General features: G+C 42.9%; 1 protein-coding gene across 1 annotated transcript in view; it reads right to left on the reverse strand.

Moving 5' to 3' along the window:
* Positions 1 to 4,074, reverse strand: part of KMO (kynurenine 3-monooxygenase) — a 32,989-nt gene extending 28,915 nt beyond the window's left edge. The window contains exon 1 of the mRNA XM_054712912.1: positions 3,995 to 4,074. Within this exon, the coding sequence (XP_054568887.1) occupies positions 3,995 to 4,048 (54 nt within the window). The 5' untranslated portion in view covers positions 4,049 to 4,074. The remainder of the gene's footprint in view (positions 1 to 3,994) is intronic.
* Positions 4,075 to 9,573: the final 5,499 nt, after the last annotated feature.

The raw sequence follows: 9,573 nt of genomic DNA on the forward strand, positions 1-9,573 counted from the left end.
CAACGGTCAGTCCTTTTTTAGTTGTTACACTGGAAAAAAAATAAAAAACCAACAACACGAGTGAAACTACTAAGATATGAAGATATAAATGGAAAGGAAAATGTGTGTACACCACTCAGAACCCACCACAAACTCTCGTTGAAAGCACAGCTGGTTCCTGAGAATAAATAGGGAAGAAGGTGTTGAGAGACGTGAAGACTTTGGGGGGAGGGGTTAATCTCTGAGGAGATTCCTTGGTTACTTAATGATGGATTTACCCAATTTCCTGTTCTTCCATTTTTCCCATTTTCTTTTTCTGTCTCTCCCTACTTCCTGCTTTACAGGTCATGTGCTTTGGCCCCACCCTGCCCATGGATGATATCGAGGCCTAAGTTACCAATCAAACCACTTGAGCCCTAACCGGTTTGGCTCAGTGGATAGAGCGCCGGCCTGTGGACTGAAGGGTCCCAGGTTCGATTCCGGTCAAGGGCATGTACCTTGGTTGTGGGCACATCCCCAGTAGGGGGTGTGCAGGAGGCAGCTGATCGATGTTTCTAACTCTATTCCTCTCCCTTCCTTTCTGTAAAAAATCAATAAGATAATATGTTTTTTTTTTATAAGTTTGGAAACTTTTTTTTTAAATGAAATGATGAGGTAAGCTCCCCAGGTGCTCAGCTGGTGTGCTTTGATATAAGAGGATTTGCTAAATTCCTGCTGATTCCCACGGGACCTCTCCAGCAATGATTGGTCATGTGGGCAATGATCGTGAGGAAACCGTAGCTTTAAGTTTATAAATGCCGACCCTAAAGGGAAGGGGAATCGAGATTATTACAGTTTTATGCACTTTATACCTCTTTATTGTAATGTGTTAGAAGTCAACCTGATAATGTCATGTCAAACATGTGTCAACTTGTCAGCTACTTTTGACTTAAGGAAGCATATAAAACTCTTCCTTAGAATCAGTCTGAGTTGGTCACCACATGACTTTTGAAAAGCCTGGTTATACCTCCTACTCATGGAATTATAGTTTGGCCTCAAGAATGTGATCCTTAAAAAAACAAAAAAAAAACAAAAAAAAAAACAAGAATGTGATCCTTGCCAAAACCGGTTTGGCTCAGTGGATAGAGCGTCGGCCTGCGGACTGAAGGGTCCCAGGTTCGATTCCGGTCAAGGGCATGTACATTGGTTGCGGGCACATCCCCAGGTGGGGGGTGTGCAGGAGGCAGCTGGTCGATGTTTCTCTCTCATCGATGTTTCTAGCTCTCTATCCCTCTCCCTTCCTCTCTGTAAAAAATCAATAAAATAAATAAATAAATAAATAAATAAATAAGTATTTATAAAAAAAAAAAAAAGAATGTGATCCTTGTGCCCTGACGGGTTTGGCTCAGTGGATAGAGTGTCAGCCTGCGGACTGAAAGGTCCCAGGTTCGATTCCAGTCAAGGGCAGGTACCTTGGTTTCGGGCACATCCCCAGTAGGAGGTGTGTAGGAGGCAGCTGATCGATGTTTCTCTCTCATCGATGTTTTTAACTCTCTATCACTCTCTCTTCCTCTCTGTAAAAAATCAATTAAAAAAAAAGAAAGAATGTGATCTTTGGCCCTAGCCAGTTTGGCTCAGTGGATAGAGCGTCAGCCTGTGGGCTGAAGGGTCTCAGGTTCGATCCCGGTCAAGGGCATGTACCTTGGTTGCGGGCACATCCCCAGTGGGGGGTGTGCAGGAGGCAGCTGATCGATGTTTCTAACTCTCTATCCCTCTCCCTTCCTCTCTGTAAAAAATCAATAAAATATATTTTAAAAAAATTAAAAAAACCTTCTATGGGGAATGAACTATGCAAATCAATAAATTTAATAGAAGGCACCTGTGATAAAGGCAAACACAGCCCTGTGGGCATTGGCAGAAGGGAATAGAGCTTTAAGGTGACCCTCCTGCTTCTGGAGGTAATACCATTGCAAGGGAAGGGGTCAGGGAGCTGCATTTCACACGAGGAGGAAAAATCAATACAGTGATTTTTCTAAATGTTCAGATTAACCTTCTTGAAGCATTGTCTTAACATCTTTTTCAACAAATATTTTTTGTTGATTTCAGAGAGGGAGGGAGAGAGAGAGAGAGAGAGAAACATCAATCATGAGAGAGAATCATGGTTCAGATGCCTCCTGCATGCCCCCCTTCCCCCACTGGGGATCCAGCCCCCAACCCAGGCATGTGCCCTGACCAAGAATCGAACCGGTGACCTCTTGGTTCCTGGGTTGATGCTCAACCACTGAGCCACACTGGCCGGACTGTTTCCATGTCTTTTGTAGTGCTCTCACTCACATTATTTATTTCACCACTGAATCCCCAGTATCTGAAACAATGCTGGCACGTAGCAGGCGCTCAGTAAGATTTTGTTTAATATAAGAATTCTCATTTTATGCAAAGCTTTGATAGGAAAGAATTGAACCAAAGCCCAGTGTGAAGAAATGTCAACATGCACCCGTCACATGCATTGACCAACGTGGCATGTAATAGTGTTCCTTAGCATTTTGAAATTTAGAGCCAGCTCAGGGAAGGTAGGGAACAGTGGGGGTAAGGGGGAGAGATCAACCAAAGGACTTATATGCATGCATATAAGCCTAATCAATGGAGACAGACAACAGGAGGGTGGGGGCATGAATGGGAGGTGGGGGGTAATGGGGGAATAAGGACACATATGTAATATCTTAATCAATAAAAAAAAAGAATAATTAAAAAACAGGAAAAAAAATTTGGAGTCAGCAATGTTAGAGGAACTGTCCTAATATTTTGGGGAAAAGACAATGAGGAAGGCAGAACTAAAGACTAACGTTAGCATAGACCATAGAAACACACGTGTGTAGTATTAAATATACTGCCTAGAACAGACTCGGCCCTCGATAGATTTTCATTGAGCAAATAGATAAATGAATGAATATCTGTGAGCTCACTGCCTACAAATGGTGAGCCCAAAGGTGAAAAGAAAATTGTTAAATTTTAACTAATGGGGATAGTCTGTTGGGAGGTGTGTGTGTGTGTGTGAGGGGAGAATAGAGTTTGCTTGAGGCAGTCCCAGATTAAACAAAACTGGCTCTGTATGATGATGATGGATACAGAGACCCCTCCTACATCTGGCTACATGTGGGGTACATCCCCACCAGGCCACCCTACCTGCTCAGTGAGGGGGTGAGCTCTCCAGTGCGGAGGGGCTCCATTAGATCAGCCAAGAAAGTCAGGGCTCCAAACAAGTATCATTCCCAATGACTCAAATAGCTAGCGGACGCCCAACGTGACAATTCGGCACTAGCTTCATATTTCTTGACACTTCTGCTTATTAGACAGTGTATTAACCAGAGTGAGGCAAATGTTTTCATTAAAATATATTTACAGTAGTATATACACTGAGTGGCCAGATGATGATGATCTCTGAACGCATAATCATCTGGACACTCAGTGTCTATCCTATAGAATAAAAGGCTAATATGCAAATTGTCCTCTCGACCAGGAGTTCGACCAGCAGGCAGGTCGGCCAACCGCCCATGTCCACTCCCCCTGGCCAGGCTGGCTGGCCCCCACCCATGCACGAATTCATGCACCGGGCCTCTAATATATATATACTGAGTGGCCAGATTATTATGCATTCAGAGATCATAATAATCTGGCCACTCAGTATATATATATATATATATATATATATATATATATATATATATATATTTTAAATGAGTAAACCTGGGCATAAATCAACTCAATTATCTTTATTTTCTGTGTGTGTGTGTTTTTTTACGCTAAAACAAAATGACAAGGAAAAACAGACACCTTTGCATTTAATGGAAATAAAATACCTCCCCCTAGAAGAACGCAAGTTCACACTAACACCACCTTCAAGATCTATGTATGTAAACATCAGAAAAGTCTTCAGGAGAAAAGGAACCGTTTGTACAAGGGATTAAGGAGAGTCATTACGAGTCACGATCGTTCATGGAACACCACCAGCAGGAGGAATACAGAAACAGACGCCTACCAGACCACCACCGATGACGGCTACTTTTTTCCGTTGAGTGCCCCAGGAGTCCATGGCTGCTGAAGTGCTCTCCACGATCACCGATCACCGATCACCGATCACCCGTGGCTCCTGTGTCAGAGGACACCCTGTCTCCCACACTCAGATTTCTCCTGTCTTTATACTGCCCGGAGCCCAGCCAAGGCTACGGTGTTTGAGCAGGCCTGGGAGGTAACATTTAACCCCTTGGTAGCCCAAAGCACAGACAACTCTGCTTCAAGGAAAAAATAAAAATAAAAGAAACTACATGACGTGAACCAAGATTTGAAAATCCAGGCAAGCAGAGACACGCCCTGTCTGAAGGGCAGACACAGAAATGTTTGAACCACAGTCTTAGGGCTTTTCTTCTTCTTTTTCTCCCGCAAGCATTTTCTTACTTTCTCACTTCCGTTTTCCATTCATAATTAACCATGAATGAAACGCCCCTCCTCTGAGGTCCCCAGGCATCTTCAACTTCTCTCAGAGGGTGAGATGGTATGATTCCATCATCCGATCATGAATTGTTTTTTGCCTTTTAAGAGCCACATTTCAGGAATTTCATCTAAAGGCTCCTCACAGGTTTGTCTTTAACAGACTCTACCTGGCCAAATGTTTTGCCTACTCTTGATCTCCTCCCAGCAAGATTTTCAACTGTGTGCGTGACCATCCTTCCTTTTCATTTATTTTTTTGCATGGGACGCTAGAAACTTTAGAATCTAGTTTGTGCATTATCACTAGACGCGATGATTCATAATATGCTGCTTGTAAACTCCTTCCTGCCTTTATATCATATTACCTCTCCACTTCTTTGCCTTCTTTTGTGTTATTTTACATATCCATATGTAACATGATGTGGTGTTAAATAAAGCAAGAACATAAAAGATGACACCTCTTCACTTTCCAGGGAGAGCCAGGAGAATCCAGAATGGCCTCCCCGCGCTGGTTAAGAGCGAGAGTTGAATATCGTTCAATAGTGGCCCCTTGTGGATAAGTATAGAGCTTTTAGGAGATTCTCTGTTGAGTATTTCATTGATTCAGTCACAAGGTATAAAATTCAAAGACACAAAAGGGTACACAGGGAAGAGTGTTTCTTTCTTTTTTTTTTTTAATATATTTTATTGATTTTTTTTACAGAGAGGATAGAGAGTTAGAAACATTGATCAGCTGCCGCCTGCACACTCCCCACTTGGGATGTGCCCACAACCAAGGTACATGGCCTTGACCGGAATCAAACCTGGGACCCCTGAGTCTGCAGGCCGACACTCTATCCACTGAGCCAAACCGGTCAGGGCTGAATGGTCATTCTTAAAACCCTGTCCTTGGGTCACCTGGTTTTCCTGCCCATGGAAGACCACTATTTTGGTGTTGGTTACCCTAGTTGGTTACCTACAAGCATCGCTCTCTCTCGCCCTCTCCCTCGACACAGGGAATTTCTAGTTTTTGCACGTTTGTCCTATGTCTCATTGTCATTTTAATTTGCATTCTTTGTTAACAAAGTTGAGCACCTTTCACCTGTTTATCCCCAACTTGCTTTTCTTCTTTTGTATACGAGTGCTTATATTTCTTTGAATAGTCTCACTTTTTAATGTTTTATTGATTTTTTTTTTTTACAGTAGAGGGAGAGGGATAGAGGGTTGGAAACATCAATCAGCTGCCTCCTGCACACCTCCTACTGGGGGTGTGCCTGCAAGCAAGGTACATGCCCTTGACCGGAATCGAACATGGGACTTTTCAGTCTGCAGGCCGACGCTCCATCCACTGAGCCAAGCCGGTTAGGGCCCTTAGTCTCACTTTTTAAAAACGCCATTGAATACGAGTTTTATTCTTTATATATGTTGCAAATATAGTATGTTCTTGTAAGGATATAAGTTTTATTCATATATGTGTTGCCTTTTTGCTTTCTTAGTGATGTCTTTACATGAAAAGATTTTCTTAATTTTAACATATTTGAATTTACCCAGTTTTTCCTTTGTGACTAGTGCTTTTTTGATCATTTTATAAGTTTTTATAATCATGAGATCCTAAAGGTATTCTTCCATGTTGTCTTCTAAAAGATTTATAACTTACTTTTAATTTTTAGGTCTATAGTCAACAAGGAGTTAATTTTTATGCATGCTGTGACATAGCCCAAAATTTATTTTATTTTCCAAGTGAATACCCAATTTTCCCCAAACTTCTGAATAAAAAGACTTTCCTTTTCCCACGACTGCCTTTGACATAGGTCCAATGTTTATATATTTATGGGTCTGATTCTAGTTTCTGTTTTATTTCATCTATTCTACACTTGCCTATACCAGTGCCAATTCCATGGCCAAATTACTTTGGCTGTAAAATAACCCTTGGTTGTTTGAGCAATTCCGCCTGCCAAAATATATTTGTATTGATTTCAGAGAGGAAGGGAGAGGGAGACAGAGAGAGAAACATCAATGATGAGAGAGAATCGCTGGTCGGCTGCCTCCTGCATGCCCCCTACTGGGGATCGAACCCACACCCCAGGTGTATGCCCTGATGGGGAATTAAACTGTGACCTCCTGGTTCATGGGTCAATGCTCAACCACTGAGCCACACCGGCTAGGTCTCCAGGAATGGTTTTTGCCTTGAAGTTTAATTGTCTGATATCAATATTACCTTTCTGTATTAAGCTAGCATTGACATATTATATCATTTTCAACCATTTGATGTCAACTGTCTTGTACCCTTATTTTTAAAAGTGGCCCTTTAAACAGTGTTCAGGTGAGTATTTTTTAAAAATATATTTTATTGATTTTTTACAGAGAGGAAGGGAGAGGGATAGAGAGTTAGAAACATCGATGAGAGAGAAACATGGATCAGCTGCCTCCTGCACACTCCCTACTGGGATGTGCCCGCAACCAAGGTACATGCCCTTGACCGGAATCGAACCCGGGACCCCTTAGTCTGCAGGCCGACGCTCTATCCACGGAGCCAAACCGGTGAGGGCCAGGTGAGTATTTTAAAAGTCAACAGGAGCATACTTTAGAGTGCGCTTTGCTTTCCAGGAGACACTGCGTACTCCCACTTCTCTCCACCTGTATTTATAAATGTAAACGTCAGCGTTGGTGGCGGAGGTGAATGAGCGCAGTATCTGCTCGGTAGTGTTCGTCATTCTCATGCCGCTGACATGGACAGCGTGTGGTCTCACTGTGCTCCATGAGCTCACTTGCTCAATCAATGTCTGTTCATCTCACCAGGCCCTTCCCGCCGGCAGCTCTCTGCCTGCAGAGCCTCCTCTCTCTGCTCTCAGTGTTCAGGCCTCAAATACAACATCCGCAGTCTGATCACTCTATCCAAAAAGTGCTATCTGCCCAGCTGGCGTGGCTCAGTGGTTGCGAATGAACCTATGAACCAGGAGTTCACGGTTCGATTCCCAGGTCAGGGCACATGCTGGGGTTGCAGGCTCGATCCTCAGTAGGGGGCGTGCAGCAGGCAGCCAATCAGTGGTTTTCTTTCATCACTGATGTTTCTATCTCTCTCTCCCGCTCCTTTCCTTTCTGAAATCAATAAAAAAATATTTTTAAAAAACCACTCTGATAAAAGGCTATAAAAAAAAAGATGCTATCCCATCATTCTCTAAATTGGTTCCTGTTTATTTCTTTTTATTGTGTTTACCATTATATGAAATTTACTGTTGTTATGAAACCTGGTTTATTTACTTACTTATTTGAAGAGCAAATAAATATTAGCGGACGTGAAGGGGAGAAAACTAGATGGACACCTGATATAATTTTGAGGTAGAATAGCCAGGCTTTGTTGGAGAACTGGGCATAGTGTGTGCAGGTGTTGGGGAGTAGGGGCAGAATTCAGGAATCAAAGACCCCCACCCCCCCGCGCCGGGTTTCTAGCTTAAGTAACTGGTGGTACCACATACTGCATGTGAAATAATGGTGTGGAGGTGGTAATTGAGATTTATCCTTTGGGATATATTAAGTTTGAGATACGAGTATTGAGTTAGATAATTAAAATATAAATATTCAATATATAGTTGGATATATGAATTTGGAACATAGAGGAGAAGTCAGGGCTAGAAAAATAAGTTTGAAGTCATCAACATAGAAATGGTATTGAAAACTGTGAATGGCTCTAGCTGGTTTTGCTCAGTGGATAGAGCATCGGCCTGTGGACTGAAAGGTCCCAGGTTTGATTCCAGTCAAAGGCACATCCCCAGGTTGTGGGCTCAATCCCCAGTAAGAGGTGTGCAGGAGGCAGCAGATCAATGATTCTCTCTCATCACTGATGTTTCTATTTCTCTCTCCCTCTCCCTACCTCTCTGAAATGAGATTTAGAAGAGAGAGAGGAAAGAGAAAACCATTGCCTTTTTCCTCTGGCCCTCATGGCAGGACATCAAGTCCCACAACTTGATCAGAAAGCAAAGTAAAAGAGACACATGAACAAACCACCCAAAAATCAACAAGAAGAAAAACGTCAATACTGTCATCAGACAAAGTTCAAGGTAGAAAAGCCCCACACGCCTCTACGCAAAATACAAACGTTATTTCACAGAGGTAAAAGGTTGCATCTGCAAATGAAGACATCTAGTGGCAACCATTGATTGAAAAGCATTGCCATTCCATTTTCCCTACTAAGCAATGATTATTAAAAATGATTAATGAAGACAATTTAGAGCCTATTTAATTAACGAACTATTTAATTAACACGTCACAAAACAGACAACCTTCTCTTGGAGAACGACCAAATGGGGGACAAAGGCAGAAAGCTTTTATTGAAATCCTCACCCGAGGATATTTTTCGATTGATTTTTAGAGAGAGTAGAAGGGAAGGGAGGGGGAGAGAGAGAGAGAGAGAAACATCAATGTGAGTGAGACACATGGATTGGTTGTCTCCCCCACGCGTCCTGAACCAGGGCTGGGGATAGAGCCTGCACCAGAAGTACATGCCCTTGACCCAAATCGAACCCGGGACCCTTCAGTCTGTGAGTCCACACTGTATCCACTGAGCCACACCAGCCAGGGCAGGCAGAAAGCTTTCCAACATTTCTACATGGAAGATATAATCTGGAAGTAATGAAAAAAAAAAACAAACACCCTCCAATACAAAGAACATGTAATGAGCAATTACATGATAAAAAATGAATCAAGCCCTGGCTGGTTTGGCTCAGTGGATAGAGCGTCGGCCTGGGGACTGAAGGGTCCCGGGTTCGATTCAGGTCAAGGGCATGGACCTTGGTTGCAGGCACATCCCCAGTAGGAGGGTGTGCAGGAGGCAGCTGATCAATGCTTCTCTCTCTTCGATGTTTCCAACTCTCTATCCCTCTCCCTTCCTCTCTGTAAAAAAATCAATAAAATATATTTTATTTAAAAACAATGAATCAATAAACATTTCTTTCCCGGATATTCCGCCAACCAAGCACTAACTGATTACTCATTAGCTAATGCTCTCGCTTGCAGCAGCTGCACAAAGCAAGCAAGGAATAACCTGAACTCGCTTTCCCAGGATCCCCTTCGAACTGGTTTCCCATGAATCCGAGGGCTTCCCCTATTGGCCCGACGAGGAAGTTAAGCCCGCCCCCTTTCTCTTCACTGGCC

This window comes from Eptesicus fuscus, chromosome 24 (assembly GCF_027574615.1).
Source record: "Eptesicus fuscus isolate TK198812 chromosome 24, DD_ASM_mEF_20220401, whole genome shotgun sequence".
NCBI lineage: Eukaryota > Metazoa > Chordata > Mammalia > Chiroptera > Vespertilionidae > Eptesicus > Eptesicus fuscus.